Below are 18,557 nucleotides of genomic sequence, written 5' to 3'. Positions count from 1 at the left end.
CAGGCATCATGGGATATTTGCTAAGAGTACTTAGATATACAGCTGTTTTAGTAAATTATTTGTGTATGTTCTCCTACCTATAAAAAGACTCTAGAAAATTTATAGAAACTATACATAGAGATAGTTTGTGTTGACTGTATTTAGTTTAGATGCTTTTAATCGTTTATCAGCATGAATAATTTTAGTGTTATATAAATGTTTGATACTGGTCTGGAAATGAGAGGGAAGCAATACTGTTGAACTTTAAATCATATTTCCTATCAGTTCTTTCCTTACCAAATATTTTCTGGTATGTTGATTGGAAAAACTATATTTTATGCCATGGAATATTATACTATTTATGCTTGGATTTTTCTTTTAGGATGTGGAATCTTTGATGGAAAATCATAGTGTCTTAGAAAAAGATTTCCTTAAAGAAAAAGAACAAGAGGCCATTTCTCTTCAAGATAGATACAAACAACTTCAGGTAAACTCAGTGAATTAAAAATACTAATATGTAGGCCTTTTGATGAGCATATAAAATAACTTTGAAAAGTACTCAATAGATGCTTTATGAGTGAAGGATCAGATACTTGCTTAAATATGTAAAATATTGACCAACATGGATGAAATGAGTAAGAAATGGCATTTTGGAAAGTATGAATCTGTGAGAAGCTGAGGGTTAGTTGTTTGAAACTCAGTTTGGTGAAAAATATTGTTTCTGATGATGAAACTTGGAAATTAGGCATTCTAATTTTTCTTATTGTATTTACAGTTGAAATGAGCTTAGAATCCTGTAAACCCTAAACAGAGATAGATCGAAACCAGTGTCTACTCTTCATCTCCACAAATTTCCTTAATAAACTTGTTTCTTCTGCAGTCTTTCCCATCCCACTAAATGGCAATTCTGTCTTTCAGTCGCTGAGGATGAGACCCACATTTATTCCCTTTTGTGCTTACTCCATGTCTATTCCTTTAGCAAAACCGTTGGCTCTACCTTCCAAATACCCTGGGTTCGACTTTGCCACTATGGTCGCTGCTACCAGCCTGTTCTAGGCCATCCTTATTTTTCCCTTGGATTCCTAAAAGATCTTGTAACTAGTCTTTTTGCTTCTGTCATTGCCTACTTTAGACCATTCTTCACATTGCAGCCACTGTCACCTGTTTAGTCCTTAAAGCTGATCGTGTCATTTCTCTGCTCTGAAACCTTCAGTGGCTTCTCATCTCACCCAAACTAAAAGTCATGTAAGTCTTTAAGATGGTTTGCAAGGCCCTGCATTCTCTTTTATCCCTTCTCCCTGTCTGTTCCCTGCCTCTTTTCCCTCGGTTATTTTGCTTTATCCCTATGTCTGAAATACTCTTCCCTCAGTTGTTCTGCATGATTTTCTTTTTGATATCATTTAGATCTCTATGTAAATGTCACCTCAGCAGAGAGACCTTTCCAGACAGCGCTGATGTCCCTTACCAACCTTCCCATATTCTATTTTTCTCCACCTCACACTTTATATCTGACAGACTTGTGTATTTACTTGTTTATTTGCTTAGATCATTTTAATAGTTTCCCAAGAGGTCCCGTAGCTTCTACCCTTGCCCCTCTCCCTAATAAGTCTTTGTTTCAGCAGGTAGTGTGTTGAAAATGTAAATATTCTCCCAACCTCAATCCTCGTTCTTCTTCCAGTGTCCATCTCCTAGCTTCTCCAGCCTTTCCAGTTCACCCCCAGCTATTTACGTGCATCAGGCTTCATGATAAGGTCCAGGTGAGTGTGCTGGGGAGGACATTCCTTGGCTGTTAGAGTGCTGAGTGGAGGCCATGGTCTGTGACTCACTCACGGGCTCTCCCACCCAAATGCTCTGCTTCCAGATAGCTGCACAGCTCTGTTAAAAAAAATGCAGAGCTTAGGGGGGCCATCAGGTGAGAAATTGGGGAACAACAGTGGTGAAGTTTAGAACCTCACCCCCCCCGTGTTGAGAGAAAGCTGCTGCATCCATGGATGTTTTATTGCCCTTGTCTAGCTCGGATTAGCACATAGTCTACAGGCACACACCTGATCATCTACAATTGCTCTCTTACAACACTAAACTATGTTTTCTACCTTTATCTTGCATCTACCTACCACTTCAGCAGTTTATTAAAAATAAAAATAATAATAATAATAAAGGGAGAAATGTGGGATCCACATATAAATCAAGTATAAAAATCAAACGAATATTCATATTTGACCTGATTGTTTATAGTTCATAATGCGTGATCAAAACCGAAAGTTTCTGTGATGACTGCCCTTGTACTGTTCACCATGTAAGAACTTATTCACTATGTAAGAATTCATTCACCATGTAAGAACTTGTTCGTTATGCTTCAGAAGATTGGAGACTTAAGAGAACTAGGCTTGAGATGGATTAATGACTGTGCATTGAGCATTGGCCCCTCTATACAGAATTTTATTGTTGCTAACAACCATTTGATCAATAAATATGAGAGATGCCCTCTCAAAAAAAAAAATGCAGAACTTGAAAATAAGGAAAAGGATGACACTATGTTCTTTCAGTGTCCTATGGGGACATTGTTTCATAAACCTACCCAAGAATTATTTAGGAGAATCTCCTTTATTTGACTTACTGTTTACTATTGATTCAAAGTCTCAGATGTGTTGACACTACATATTAATTTATTCATTTTTCAAAGAAGAGATGCAATTTGTTAGAAGAGGTAACTTCAGAGAATATTGTTTATTCACCTATAGAACGTGTCATCAATTTTGTCTCTAATCTAGCTCTCTTTCTTACTTTAATGGTTATTTAAATTTTATATATTGCACACACACACACACACATACACACCTTTTCAAATGCTCTTTTAACCAGTCTTAGCATTGATTCATTCAGTCTTAAATAATTCATTTATTAGTAAGTAAATAAACTGAATCTTTGGCATGTCAGTTTGTATCTGTATGAGTCACATTGTAACTTTTTGAAAATTGTAACTCAGCGAGCCCTGGCTTCCTCCGGATACCGCCCCGAATGCTCCCTTCTCGTGGGGGCTCTGCCTAACCGTGCTACAGAAAACGGACCCTGTGTGCAGTGTGCACATGCTTAGCATTCCCTAGTCCCCTTTCTTTGCTTTTACCCCCTCCTCATAGCACTTATCTCCATCTGTTATTTGACTTTGATCTGCTTATTTTTTGTTTTCCTCCCGCTCTAGTGTAAGCTCCATGAGGTTAGGACCTTCCCTTCCCAGTGTCTAGAGCAATAGCTGTGCAGTGTGGGCTTGGCTAATATTCTTGAATGAGTGAATAAATTCACTAATGTAATGCACTCTGCTCCCCAAGGGCTAATTACATTGTATTCGGCCACACTTACCACTCCCATACTTGGAATTACAGTGTTTATTAGAAGGCACAGTACTGAATATTGAGAGAACTTTCTGTTTTCTTCCACTTACATTGAATGACTTATTCTGAGCCCTGTAGTGAGATATACCCCTTTGCAAATTCAGTTTCTCTGTGAGTAGAATGACAGCTCACCTGAGAGGCTTACAGCTGGCGTACCACGCTGTGAGCTTTTCGTGGTTAAGACCATTACCCAGTAGTATTATCGTGGTCCTCTCTCTGCTTTTACTATTAATGTAATAATATAAGAGTAACAGCTTGAGTCTTCAAAACTAATATTCAACTTGAAAAGATCTTCTTTTTACAGGAAACAATACTTTCAAAGAATACTTTTTTCAGATGATTTTACTTCAGCACCAAGAAGTGCCTCTGTCTTCCTTTTTACACCATGTACATTAAAAAGTAAACTAACTTATGGTATATTTTATCACCTTGTCTAAATAAGTGATAGGAAAATGTACTTGAAGGTGTCATAGCCAAACTGAACTCAAAGGAAGGCATTTTGTTTAGCTTGTATGTCTGTTCACCATCTGAGGAAAGAGTTTTGTTATAATTCCACAAGTCCTCATTGTTCTGGACATTTTTTTGTTATTTTTTTAAAGCTTTTTAAAGATTGTTCTATCCTCTAGTTTATTGAGTCTTTCCTCTTGCCTCTATTGTGCTGGTGGGCCAGTTCTTTGTTTATTTACTCAGTTATTGTATTTTTCTGTTCTAAATTTTCTATTTGGTTCTTCTTTATGTCTTCTATTTCTTTGCTGAAACTTTTAAATTTTTTCCATGTCTAAATCATGTTCATAGTAGCTTGTTGAAGCATTTTTATGATGGTCACTTTCAGTTCCAGTCAGATAATTTTGTCATTGGTGTAATCTCAGTGTTGCTGTCTGTTCACAGTCTTGTCTTATTCCAGTTGAGATTTTCCTGATTCTTGGCATGATGGGTGGTTTTTAATTATATCCTATGTGCTTTGGATATTTTGTCTGTTACCTTCAATCTTGTTTAAGTCTCGTGTTTTAACAGGTGTCCTCTGATACTGCACAGGTTGGGGAAAGGTAGAGGGTATTTTGTTAATGTCAGGTGCGGGGTAAACTTCTGTTTCCCACTCAGCCTCCTTTGAGGCCCTGGGCAGAGGGAGTGCCTCTTTACTCCTGGGAGAAGGTAGGATTTCAGGCCCCTTGTAGGCCTTGGCTTATCCCACCCTGGCTGGGAGGAGAAGAGGCACATCGTTGTTCCCATGTGCATATCCTGCCAACATGGAGAGGAGAGGCCTTGTTACTTCTGAGTGGTTTTCAAAGTTCTAGCTCCCTGCTCAGCTGCATCTGGTGCCAGAAAGAGTGGCGGGGAGAGAGAGAGCCTCTTTATCTGTGGGTGCAGATGCAAATCCTAAAAGTGCCTCCAGATCGCTTGGTTTTCTGTTACCACCTCAGGGTGGGGTGGTTGTGGGGAGCACCTCCTCACAGCTGCGTGAGGGAGGTTTGGGCTCAGTACTCTGGCCTTTGCTCACAGAGCTGCAAGTGGGGCCATATTTTTTTCTGTGGGGTTTAGTGATCAGATGGGATGTATTATCTAAAAGTTTTCGGTTCTGCTAGATTGCGCCTTCAGTGGTCCTTTGGCTAGAGACGGACAGCTTTCCGGGCTGTGTGTGTTTGTGCACATTGGCCCTTCCTGGTTGCGGGCCATTCCAGTCCCAGCGTGGGATGTGTGAGGCTGAAGGAAAACTCGCAGAACTTAGGCTGTGACGTTCCTGGCCCCAGGTCCCTAGGTGGTCTGACTTCTTGCCACCTTCTAGAATCATATTTGTTTTAAATATATTGCCCAGGCCTTTTAGCTATACTTACTGAGAAAAATAGGGAGAAGTATGTCTGCTTCATTTTAGTCTGAAAATGAAATAGAAATGAACATTTAAAATTTTAAATATTCTTTGTTGTAGCTATAGCAGGAAATTAATTTCAATCATAAAATATATTAATTTAAAGCATATATTCAGTACGTTTTTAAAAGAAAAACAGTTTACAACTCATGGAGTTATTGTAGATAGAGAAGGGGCAAATAAAAATATGGATACGTCAGACTGGGAGATGATCCATGAAGTTCTGTATCTGCTTTATAGTTACCTAGTTTGTGCATGCACAGGTGTTTTTGTTAGACTTTCTGGAAGGTATCGTCAGTAAAAATATTTAAACTATATTGTAAAGACCTGATTGATCAAGACTTTAGAAAATCTTAGAATTCCTTTCTGTGATCCATTTCTTTCTTGGAATATAGCCTTTTTTTTTTTTTCAAACTGGTACTAAGTTAGTTCTATCTAATAATTTCTTAGGCATGGGAGATGTGATTAAATTTGTGAGTATCTAAGGAGGCCACTGTATGCCAAATATATATATGAAACATTTAGCAAGTGAGTTTTTTAAATAGTGAATATATATTAAATTTCTTGCTTGAATTTATGGTTGGCCAATCATCCCTAGATATTTGAAACTCAATATATTTATCATATATTTTCTGTAGAATATGGCAATCCATATATTTTTTATACTAAAGCATATATAACATCCAGGTGTCCTAAATATTTGCGGAGCTTAGTGAAACAGAAGAAATTCTCTGCTGTTCATGATGACAAGGATATTGGTGCCTGCCTCTCTGGTATTCTAAAAAAAGGAAAACACTTAGTAATACCAAAAAGATTGTACTGACAAGACTAGATTAAATTAGCTGAAAAGCTTTTCTCCCTAAACTATGTCAATATGCTTATGTGTTTATAAGGATAAATTTGTTTCTTGTGGAAAATAAAATTCACACTCACGCATCACAGTGAAAATCTCCAGTATTTTCATGTGATCTCAAAACACAGGGCTTGAATTTTCAGTTCTGTAAAGGAATCTACCTCGCGTAGGCCAGTGTTGGGTGTGCCTTTGTCAAAATTAGCCTGACTAAAGAAAGAGTGATTAGTCAGTGGAATGTTTGTAAAAGTTTTAAACAACGTTTTTTTAAACGATGAACTATTAACAGAGAATTCTTTCCGACAGTGTAGTTCTGTGTGAGACGGTGTCATTAGCGGGAGAGGTGGAGGGGTGTGAGTGTGCCGGTAACCGAGGGCCATGGCCAACACCGGGAGCTGGGCAGCACGGTGGGGGTGAGCGCCGCCTCTCCTCTCCTGCCCTCTCCAGGGTGTGAGCCTGAGAGGAAGGCAAGTGAGTCACGTGCATTCGTTGAGGTAGCTGTTTAAAGGCCTTTCCAGGGAACTTGAATAGAGAACTCACCTAAGTACGACTGGAATCCCAGTCTCTCTTGTCTTGTTTCTCTTGCCCCCCAATGCAAGTGAGTCCACACCTGTGATGAGCTCTGAAGAGACCTGACAGTTTATCAGACTGCACATCTCATAAAGCTCCCTACCACTTAAAAAAGTTGAATTAACAGACACGCTGTATAGTACATTATTATTTCTGGTAGTTGTCAATATTGGTAGGTATGCCTAACTTTGGATATTTTCTGTATAAACTTCTTAAAGACTAGGTTTATTCTTCCAAATGTCATATCCTATTGAAATGCATCCTGGCTATAGTGTGTTGATTGTTCTATTTCAGAATTTAGGAAAAAAACAGTTATGTGCAAATATAGTGTTTCAGAGGACCATGAATTGATCTTGTAAATGGACTTACATGCTTTAGATTACTACTTATGTTCTGTTGCTGATTTCACAGGTTACATTACTAAAATATAAATTAACATTATTTCAATACTTTTATGTACATTTTAAAGTGAGTACTAGTTAGGTATTGGACAGTTGGGCCCTTAGCTAGAGGCTACAATTGTGCTTTATGGCATTTGGTTAGAGGTAGATTAGAGCAGTGGCTTGATAACCCTGAGCATTTCACTTGATGTCCTGTTAGGTGAGGAATTAACCAGTTGTGCATGGGTAACCCAAAGTGTAGTTGCAATCTTACTTAGAGAATATTGATGGAAGTAGAAATTAAGCATAGCTTGAAGACCTTATATTTATTCACCTATCTTTAAGAATGATTAACAACATTCTGAAGAAGAGGGATAAAAATGAAAGGAAAATGAAAATTGGTCTCATATGCCTTTCATTTAATACTTTAATGTTTTAGCTTGGATTAGATATTGGTAAATGATTTGAGTTAAGAAACCCATCCGATTCACAACTCCCGTAAAGGGAGAATCATTCTGAGGGGGAGTCATAGTGAGAGATACATCTAAGTGTTCCAAAATGAATTGAATAATCGAATCATCAAATACATCTCAAATACTAATATTTGGATGATTTTCTTTGTCAGACTGTACCGAACAGTAAGTGTTGAAACAAGTTTATATATTCTAAAAAAGTTTGTACAAAATATACTGGTAGAATTAGTTAATAAGCATTTTGAGGACATTTCACTAAATGCATTAGTTTACATTTCTTAAAATTAAGACTTTAAGGTCAAGATAATATATTTAAAAATACTGCTTTATGTAGTAGTTTTCAGTTACCTCTTCATTTTATGTGTTTTTCTTCTCTGATTCAGCTTCCTTTAAATTAGAAAGTAGTCCTCAATTCTGATTCACATTAAAATCTCCAGGGAAAGCCTTAAAAAATGCTCAAGTACCATCCCACACCAGTAAATCAATGCGTCCAAATGGTTCAAACACTAAAAGTACATGTAGTAAAAAAGGTAGATAATGAAAATCCCATTTCTCATTTGATGTTCCATCCTCTAGCCTGTGCCTTTCAGTAGTGAGCACTGTTGGCCTGTTTTTGTCCCCCACAGTCTTTCATAGTGCGCACAAAAGCCAGCAGTAGGTAAATAGCCCCTCCCCTCTTTTCTATACAGATGGTAATGTATTTAAAACATACATTTTCATTATTTGTTTTATAAAGTCCCTCTTCCCTCCTTATTTAAGAATATTTCTTGGAGGCCCTTCTAGAGTGGTTGATTAGAGATTACTTATTCTTTTTTCATGGGAATCTGAATATATCCATTTTCTTTTATTGTAAAGTATTGCTGTCACAGTCTTAGTTTCAGTGTAATTCTTCCAATTTCTTGTTCTTTAAAGTCAAATAATTTTACTAGAATATGTCCTGGTGTTGGTCATTCTGGGTTAATTTCCCTAGATTTTCAATGTGTCTTTTTAATGTATATAATTCTAATTCTGTTCTTTTTTCTAATTTCAGTTTGCATTAATTATAAATTTAATACTTGTTTTATTTATGTGTTTTTTTCCTTCTAGTGACTCTTCTTTCTAAGTGTTGGACAGTCTTTGTCTTTTATGTTTGTCTTTAGTCTTGAATCCTTTTTATCTTTCTTCCTTTCTTTTTGATCTAAAATGCATTTCTCCTTTTACTGCTTCTCTTACAATATTTTTGCTCTGGGAGGAGGGGGTTCCCTGCTCTGGGCAAGTTCATTATGAATTGAGGGAGACCAAATAAAGACAAGGGCAAGTTGGGGGGTGTTAAAAGGGGTTCATACCACATTTATTCTCACGGGTGGCCAACTAGCTATGTACAAGTGGCAAAGACTTACCAGCTCTCCCAGCTCCGGCCCCGCTCCCTCCTGGTCCCCAGCACCGGGGCTGCACGGCTTCCCTCCACCGGTCTGCATTCTCTCCCAGCTCTCCCTCCAGGCTTCCACCCTCCACTCTCACCCATTCTCCATTCTCTCTCCATTCTCTCCCATTCTCTGCTGCCCCACCCCTCATGCACTGGGAGGGTCTCCATGGTGATGGGCCAATGCAGGACTGAGTACATAGCAGGAACTGCGGAGAGGAGAGAATAGGTGTTTTCCCTATCCTCCTCCCCTGGGCCAGTACTCCGGTGACTGACCAGCCGCCCAGTCCCCTGTAAACATCCTGCTGCCCATAGATACGCAAACAGGCTATGTATACAATGGGCAATATCAAGGCCACACAAGTATCCTGGTCAGAAGTTTGCATTTTCTCTGCAGGTATTTTCACTTTATCTTATTTGATCTTATGTTCTTGTTAGTTAAGTCATTTTTTCTGAAGTGGTAATTATGTTACAATTCTTTTCTGAAATTTCTCACATTTCTGAGTTTTTCTAATATTTGTTTTTTAATCTGTATCACTTTCTTATCCTTTTAGCTCACTTTGACATGTAAGTGTAGAGTTTTACGTTTCTCTTTTTAGTGTATATTTCTGTAGGGTTGTCATTCTGTTCTTTTTTTAGTATCACAACATTCTATGGAATTTGACATGAATGCTTTTCTGTTTTTTATATGGAATTAACTTTTCTTGAACTTATTAAATGGAGGAGTGGTTTAAGATTGTTTTCTTCCCCTCATAACTCTATAGGGCTCTCATGTTTTTGTCAGATTAAAAAAAATGGCAACATTTTAAGATTTTTCTGGTTCTGTTCCCTTCCACTTTTGTCTTGACTTTTTTTTCTCTGTCTTTTGTCTCTGGCTTGGTCAGTATGGACTCTGTTCTCAGCTATTTCTCCTCAGTTTGGAGCTTTCTTCTGCAAGTGTTTAGAGTGTATTGGGCCCAGTGTGTCCTGGGCCGTTGATACCTTACTGAGGACCACTTGTACATACTCCGTAACCTACTGTGTAGGCCCCTCCCTTTCAGCTGCTGTCCTCAGGTGGGCCTGCTGACCTCTCCAGTGGGTATCAGTCACTGCTTTGCAGGAGCATATGATCTGGTAGAATCTAATTTTGATGTTCACAGTCATGTTTATGCAATTATGATGTTTGTAGGTATATTTATTGCTTTGGTTGGCGGATGTACTGTTTTATCTTCTTTACTAGATTTTAAAGACCTAAAAGAATTCTTAGATTGTGTAGATTTTTTTCTACCCAGTAAATGTTTTTGAGAAGGGTTTAGTGATAGATTTTTGTGTGTGTACATAATGGTATTGCCAAAAAATAGGAAAACATGAACTTAGTGTGGCTAAGCCTTATTCTCATCCAGTGGTGAGGCAAACCTGTTATTTTTGAATATTCTAGTTGACATTCTCAAGGGATGTATTTACTGTATTTCCCAACTTATCTGAGGTCAAACTCTGACCTCAACCATTTTAGAACAAAGCCACAGACCTCAGCAGTAAATGAAAAGATTGGTTTGAAGCAAATTCTTCTAAAATCTGTGTACTTTATTTAGGAGGTGAGTTATGGAGCCTTTGTCTCTCAGTGACACAGTTGAGTGTGAAGTAGAGGAGAAAGGACGCATTTTCACGCAGAGCAGCCGGAAGTGAATGTTGAAGGAGAAGACACACCACAGCTCCAAAACCAGAGACTTTTGAGGGGCAGCGTTTGATGGCTCCCAGGGTCTGTGTTTTCTGTACATATGATGGATTTTTAATTTTGGACTTTTCTCAGGTAGAAACATTTAATGGAGAAAGAAGTGACCGAAGAGATACTTGGTCTGTGTTAAGAGTTGCTTGGAAGAGCTCTTTGAATGCTTACTTCTTGAGAAGGTCTTAATATATTCTACCTGAGGAAGAAAAAATGCTGTGCTTTTGAAGGGAATAGGCAAGAAGTTTACAGTGTAAAACTGTTTCACATTACAGAAATAGTGGCCTAAATCTGAAGCTTTAGGAAGATGATTATGTGGAATAAGTGCTTTCTGAGCATTTTGTAATTAATTAGCTTATTCGTTGCTACTCCACCTTCACACACCTTCTTGATTTAGCTCTCAACTGAAAGACCATTTCCTGAGAAAGCTTTTCATTGACTTCTCTGGCTAAAGTAGTCCCTCCCTGCTCCCACTCCTGTTGTACTCTCCTCGAACTAGTTAGCAGAATCTTACCTACGTATTTATTGTTGGACTATTCTTCCTTTTTCCTGGAATGTAAGTTCCTGGAGGGAGATGTTTTCTGTCTTATTGCAGCATTACATTATCAGCTCCACAGTAATTGCTGTGTTTGTTCTTTGGTTGGTTGGTTGAAATGTGTCCCTTGTGAAGTGCTATGGATTGAGTGTCTCTCCCCACCCCCATGCCCAAATTCATACATTGAAGCCCTAACCTGCCACGAGAGTGTGTTTTGAGATGGGTCCTTTGGGAGACAGTTAGTTTCAGTGAGGTCATGAGGGTGGGGCCCTTATGAGCGGATTCGTGACAATGAGAGACACCAGTCAATGTCTTTCTCCAGCTGCCATGTGAGGACACAGCTAGAAGGCAGCCTTCTGTAAGCCAAAAAGAGACCCCTAACTGTAAACTGATCATACTGGCACCTTGGTCTTGTATTTCTAGCCTCCAGAACTGTGAGAAAATAAATTTCTGTTGTTTAATCCGCACAGCTGGGGATATTTTGTCATGGCAGCCTGAGCAGAATAAGACAAGGAGTATAGGCGTTTCATAGTCAAAGCTGTGTGTATTGTTTCTTCCTCCGTTTAATGATCCGGTTGTGATCGTTTTCCATGCTAAAATTTACTTAAAATAATGAAAAATATATGTTTGAATGTACTTTTTCTCCTGAAATTGTTGAAAGATAAGTTTGTTCATGTGTTCATTCATCCAGGAAATGTTATTAGGTGCCTTCTATGTGCCAGATCTTTTCAGTTTTTGAAAAGATAAAGATGAAATACTTTTAGTTCATATTGTAAAGCTACTAAAGGAATTTATGATTTCTGAAGGAGGTTTTGTTTCCAGATACTTTTCAGTATCTGGAAGATACACATATTATCTTTGTATCCTATTAAATAACATCTTATAAGAAAATACTAAATTTGGTTTTAGCTGTAGGTACAGAGTAGAGAACCTTTTAATAATGAAAAGTATATGTTAATATGCTACCTACTCCGTCTGCTTCTAAAATTACAGACTAGCTGCCAGGGGGTTTCACAAGTTAAAGCACTGTCTGCAGTCACAGAGCTACAGGAAACCTGCAGAATCTGAAAAAGGCAGCCTTCACAGCAAACACTGACCTGGTCTTTACCGCACTGGAATTTATGCATGTGGCAGCTGCTCCAGTCATGCTTCTGCTTGAAACCTTCACCAGGGACCTCACGCATTTTTAAAGGCCTTGACCTTTTGCTTTTGGTTTCATGAGATCTTTTCTGCCTAGCATTTCAAACTTGTTCCCCACTTGGTTTTTGAACTCTCTTCTATTTTGTTACAGTTTATTTTTCCCAAATAATGTGCTTCTTAGATAGTTTCATTTTTTTTTTGCTATGTGTTCATTTTATATGTCTAAATATACCTTCTCTGCCTGCCTTATTAGTTCTTCCATCTTATGTTCTTTCATTTCTTGTTTCTGATGAGTTTTTTTTACTTAAAAGGAACATAATTTCTCTAGCAACATAGTCTAGTGAAAAATTCAAATATTATAGAAATTTGTGACTCAGTGGAAGTTGTCCGTAATTTCATACCTTACAGATTAGATTCAAAAATTTTAAAGTAGTAGAATTGTGCTATTTGTTATAATGTAGTGAGAGAATGAAAGTTCACAGTATCCTGTATTGCTAAGAAAAGGACCAGTTGCATTTGTTGTAAGGTAGCAGCTCTGAAAGGCTTTTCATTGTTTGAAGAAAGATATTAGATAAATAGATAGCAAAGTAATTGATTATGTGCAAACAGAGAAGGAGAACAGCGCCAGCACCGGGTTCTTAACCAAATTGGGTACATGTCTTACTTAATAGGTGATTTTCTTATACAAGAAGAAAATGATCTGCTGTGGGGTTTAAATGTACTTTTTCTCCTGAAATTGTTGAAAGATGAATTTGTTCATGTGTTCATCCATCCAGGAAATGTTATTAGGTGCCTTCTATGTGCCAGATACTGTTTTGGGTATTTGAGATACATTAATGGAGCAGCAAATCACTGCTCATGGACCCTACATTTTAGTGTATTGGAGTGTTTCTAAACACAGCAATAAGTTGATCAGGAAGTAGCGAGTGAGTAAACGATGAGAAAAATAGAGCAGGATAAAGGGGGCTTGTGAAAGGGTGTGTGTGTGGAGAGGTAGATCACGATTTTAAATGCAGCGATGAAGGTTTCATTTAAAAGGGGACATTTGAGCAGAGACGTGAAGGTTGTGAGGGAGAAGAGTTTAGGCGTAGAGAAGAGTCAATGAAAATGCTCCAAAGCAGGAACCTACAAGAAGACCAGTCTGGCCAGAGCAGCCTGAGTGAGGGGGACGTGGAGAAGGAGATGACGTCACTTAACAATAGAGGTGAACAGGGGAAGGGAGGGCTTATTGACTTTTATTTAGGGAAAATTATTTTATTTTTATAGAAGTGTGTTCTGTTTTACATTTAAAAAATGTATAGATATAATCAAATTGTTTTTAAAGAGTTTGCCACAGTAAGAAGTAGTTTTAAGAAATAACAGACTTTCTGTTCTGCAAAACAGGATGTCTGTTGTCATTTGATAGCATTATTTTCTTCCTTGCAGATGAGACCTGGCCAGCATCAGTAAAACTCTTTATGGGTAACTCACACATGGCTCGCCATCACTCTTTCTTTAAGCTCTTTTTTGTGTAAAATATTGTGCAATTGTATTTTTTACTCCTTTGGTTCTCTCGTTTTTTTTCTCTGTGCCATTATGAGCATGGTGCTTATATTCTGCTTACAAGTACAACACAAATGCATCTTTATTCCTCTTAAAATTGTGAGACATGGCTGTGACTCAAACTAGGATAGTTTTTAAGCAATATTGAACTCGATGGGGCATTTGGGATATTTCTTACATAACACATCTAGCAGATTTAATATTTTAATGATTTTTTAAAGCCAGTTTCTAAGACAATTTGAAATCTCCATTGTATTGAGATTAGAAAATTTATAGAAAATTATAGAAAATTTCATAGCTAGTATTTTTTAAAGAAATGCAAGGTGATGAGCAAAATAGGTTTTTTGTATATAGAATTCAAAGTAGCCTATATCCTTGATAATATAGAGGCAGTATGCTAATTTGAATACTGTGATTTTATTTTTAAATATCTGTACCTTTCAAAGGCATCACAAATTTAATTGATGTTTGCATTGCTATCAATCTTACAAAGACTACAGGAAAAATGGACCAAAGAAATTTGCGTATATCTTACATCATTATCTAGAGAAAGATATGTGGGCTACATGTCAACTGAAATTTCTATTTCAGCTTTTTGTACCTTTAGTTCTTTTCTGTCAGCAAAAAAAATTTACTGTAATTTTTTATATTTTCTTATTTATAACTCATTTCTTTCCACAAAAGTGTTGAGTGTCTCTTAAAAATTTTAAACAACAAGGTAGAAAACTAAAAAAAAAAGTTTCAGGGAGCGTGCCAGAAGAGTGGAATGCTCGGGCCAAGAGAGAAATCAGGGTGTACATAGTTATTTCTACACATTTATTAAAACTGAGCTACACGTTTTATTCTCAGATTACTAGTTTTGCTACTTAGAAAAGGCAACCTCGTAATTTATAAAGAACATCTTATTCCTTTCTTAGCAGAAGTTTCCCGGAAGTTGAGAAGACTTTGCAGTAATGAGGCCTTAGAATCTGGGTTAAAGGGCTTGTGCTTAGAAGCATTGTAGTTGTAGTGAGTACAAGATGTGGTGAGAGGATAAAACTTCTTTATCTATACTGATGCTCTGTTGTCTATTTTATGGGATAGGCATCTCATTATCCATATGCCTATCCAGTGGTTAATAAGAATTATTACTGCTGTGTTTTCTAAAGGTATTAGATGTGATGTAAACAGATTTCGTGTGTGTGTGTGTGTGTTAGCTTCCCTTTGTATTATGTGGTAGTGGGATTCTATATGTGGAATTTCAAAAGAACTATGTTCTTTTTTAAATTAATTTTTTATTCAATCATTGATATACAATCTTGTGAAGGTTTCACATGAACAACACTGTTGTTTCAACATTCACGCTATTATCAAGTCCTCACCACCCCACTGCAGTCACTGTTGATCAGCGTAGTGACGCGCTATAACTCGTTGCTTGTCCTCCATGCTGTACCTCCTTCCCCGTGACCTGCCTACATTGTGCTTGCTGATTATAATGCCCCTTATTCCCCTTCTCCCTCCCTCCCCATCCACTACTCGCTTCTTGGAGTCTGTGAGTCTGCTGCTATTTTGTTCCTTCAGTTTTGCTTCCTTGTTATATTCCACAAATGAATCATTTGATACTTGTCTTTCTCTGCCTGGCTTATTTCACTGAGCTTAATACCCTCTCGCTCCATCCATGTTGTTGCAAATGGTAGGATTTGTTTTCTTTTTATAGCTAAATAATATTCCTTTGTGTATATGTACCACTTCTTCATCTTCTTTATCCATTAATTTACTGATGGACAATTAGGTCACTTGCATATTGCTTTTTTTTTTTTTTTGCTGCCCTTATTGTTCAGAGTTTTTATCATGAATGTATGTTGAATTTTGTAAAATGCTTTTTCAGCATCTATGGAGATGATCATGTGATTTTTGTCCTTTTTGTTGATGTGGTGTATGATGATTGATTTTCAAATACTGTGCCATCCTTGCATCCCTGGAATAAATCCCCCTTGGTTATGATGGATGATCTTTTTGATGTATCTTTGAATTAAGTTTGCAAGTATTTTGTTGAGGGTTTTTGCATCTTTGTTCATCAGGGATATTGGTCTGTAATTTTCTTTTTTTGTGGCGTCTTTGGTTTTGGTATTAAGAGTGATGCTGGCCTCATAGAGTGAGTTTAGAAGTACTCCCTCCTCTTCTACTTTTTGGAACACTTTATGGAGGATGGGTATTAGGTCTTCTTTAAATGTTTGATATAATTCAGCCAGTAAGCCATCTCATACAGGAGTTTTGTTTTTAGGTAGTTTTTTGATTACCCGTTAGGTATCATGCTGGTAATTGGTCTGTTCAGATTTTCTGTTTCTTCCTGGGTCAGTCTTGGTGGGTTCTATTTTTCTAAAAAGTTGTCCATTTCTTTCAAGTTATCCACTTTATTGGAATACAGTTTTTCATAGTATTCTCTAATAACTCTTTATCTTTCTGCAGTATCCATCGTGATTTTTCCTTTTTCATTTCTGAGTCTGTTAATGTGTGTATACTCTCTTTTTTACTGCATAAGTCTGGTTAGGGATTCATCTATTTTGTTTATTTTCTTGATGAAACAGCTCCTGGTTTCATTGATTCTGTTGTTTTATTCTTCCCAGTGTTATTTATTTCTGCTTTGATCTTTATTATGTCCCTCCTTCTACTGACTTTGGGCCTCATTTGTTCTTCTTTTTCTAGTTTCATTGATTGTGATTTAGACCATTTATTTGGGTTTGTTTTTCTTTCTTGAGGTAAGCCTGTACTGCTGTGTACTTTCCTCTTAGAACTGCCTTCGCTGTATCCCACAGGTTTTGAGTTGTTGAGTTTTTGTTATCATTTATCTCCATATATTGCTTGATTACTGTTTTAATTTGGTCATTAATCCATTGATTATTTAGGGACATTTGTTAAGCCTCCACATGTTTGTGGGCTTTTTTGTTTTCTTTGTGTAATTTATTTCTAGTTTCATACCTAGAGTGAGTTTAGAAGTACTTCCTCCCTTAGAAGTGGTCTGAGAAGCTGCTTAACACAATTTTGATGTTTTTGAATTTGCTGAGGCTCTTTTTGTGGCCTTACATATGATCTATTCTGGAAAATGTTCCATGTACCCTTGAGAAGAATGTGTATCCTGCTGCTTTTGAGTGGAGTGTTCTGTAGACATCTATTAGGTCCAACTGTTATAATTCATTGTTCAGTGCCTCTGTCTCCTTACTTTCTGTCTGGTTGATGTGTCTTTTGGTGTGAGTGGTGTGTTGAAGTCTCCTAAGATGAGTGCGTTGCATTCTGTCCCCCCTTTTATTCTGTTAGTATTTGTTTCACATATTTATGTGCTTCTATATTAGGTACATAGATATTTATAATAGTTATGTCCTCTTGTTGGACTTTTTGGAAAACTTTAAGGAGGGTGGGTATTAGGTCTTCTTTAAATGCTTGATAAAATTCAGCCATGAAGCCATCTCGTCCAGGAGTTTTTTTGTTATCATTATCTCCCTGGCTGGCAAATTGTCATTATGTAATGTCCTAGTTTGTCTCTTGTTACTTTCTTGTTTTCTAAATCTCTTTTGTCTGATGTAAGTACTGCTACTCCTGCTTTTTCTCTCTATTATTTGCATGAAATCTTTCCTTCCCTTCACTTTTAGTCTGTGTATGTCTTTGGATTTAAAGTGAGTCTCTTTTTTATCCATTCTGCTACTCTGTGTCTTTTGACTGGTGCATTCAGTCCATTTATATTTAGGGTGATTATCCATAAGGATGTACTTATTGCCACTGTAATCTTTAGATTTGTGGTTACCAAAGGTTCAAGGATAGATTACTATCTAACAGTCTATCTTAAATCCCTTATTATGCCATTTCAAATACAATCTAAAGGTTTTTTTTCTCCTTTTCTTCTTCCTTCTCCACTCTTTATATATTAGGTGTCATATTCTATACTCTTTGTATAACCCTTGATCAACACTGTGAGTAGTTGATTTAATTTTGCATTTGTTTCTTAATTTTTTACTTCCTTTTATGTGATTTTATTTTCTCTGATGACAGCTATGTCGCCTTAGGAGCACTTCCGTCTAGAGCAGTTCCTTTAAAATACACTGTAGGGATGATTTGTGGGTGGTGAGTTCCCTCAACTTTTGCTTATCTGGAAATTCTTTAATCCCTGCTTCAAATTTAAATGATAATTTTTCTGGATAGAGTGTTCTTGGTGGAGGCCCTTCTGTTTTGTTGTATTAAATATATCATGTCACTCTCTTCTAGCCTGTTAGGATTCTATTGAAAAGTCTGCTGATAGCCTGATGGGCTTTTCTTTATAAGTGATCTTTTTTCTCTCTCTGGCTGCTTTCAATACTCTCTCCTTGTCCTTGATCTTTGCCATTTTAATAATTATATGTCTCTATGTTGTCTTCCTAGGCTTCCTTATGTTGGGAGATCTTTGCACTTCCATGACCAGAGTGACTATTTCCTACCCCTGACTGGGGAAGTTTTTGGAAATTTATTTCCTCAAAGAGACTTTCTAACCCTTTTTCTCTCTTCTTCTTCTGGAACTTCTATAATGTGAATATCATTCTGTTAGGATTGGGCACACAGTTCTCTTTTTATTCTTTTATTCCTAGGGATCCTTTTTTCCTCTCTGTGCCTCTGCTTCTTCATTTTCCTGTTCTTTATTTTCTATTTCATTTACTGTCTCCTCTACCTCATCTAATCTACTTTTAAATTCCTCCATTGTATGTTTCATTCAGATACTGTATT

At 37.2% G+C, this 18,557-nt stretch overlaps 1 protein-coding gene across 11 annotated transcripts in view; it reads left to right on the top strand.

Moving 5' to 3' along the window:
* CCDC91 (coiled-coil domain containing 91) overlaps positions 1-18,557 on the top strand; it is a 304,590-nt gene that overhangs the window by 116,251 nt on the left and 169,782 nt on the right. For all 11 annotated transcript variants that reach the window (XM_037020378.2, XM_073223944.1, XM_073223938.1 and 8 more), the window contains one exon: positions 362-466. In XM_037020378.2, the coding sequence (XP_036876273.2) occupies positions 362-466 (105 nt within the window). The remainder of the gene's footprint in view (positions 1-361; positions 467-18,557) is intronic.

This window comes from Manis javanica, chromosome 15 (assembly GCF_040802235.1).
Source record: "Manis javanica isolate MJ-LG chromosome 15, MJ_LKY, whole genome shotgun sequence".
NCBI classification, from domain to species: Eukaryota; Metazoa; Chordata; class Mammalia; order Pholidota; family Manidae; genus Manis; species Manis javanica.
This window is presented reverse-complemented; position numbering and strand designations above follow the sequence as displayed.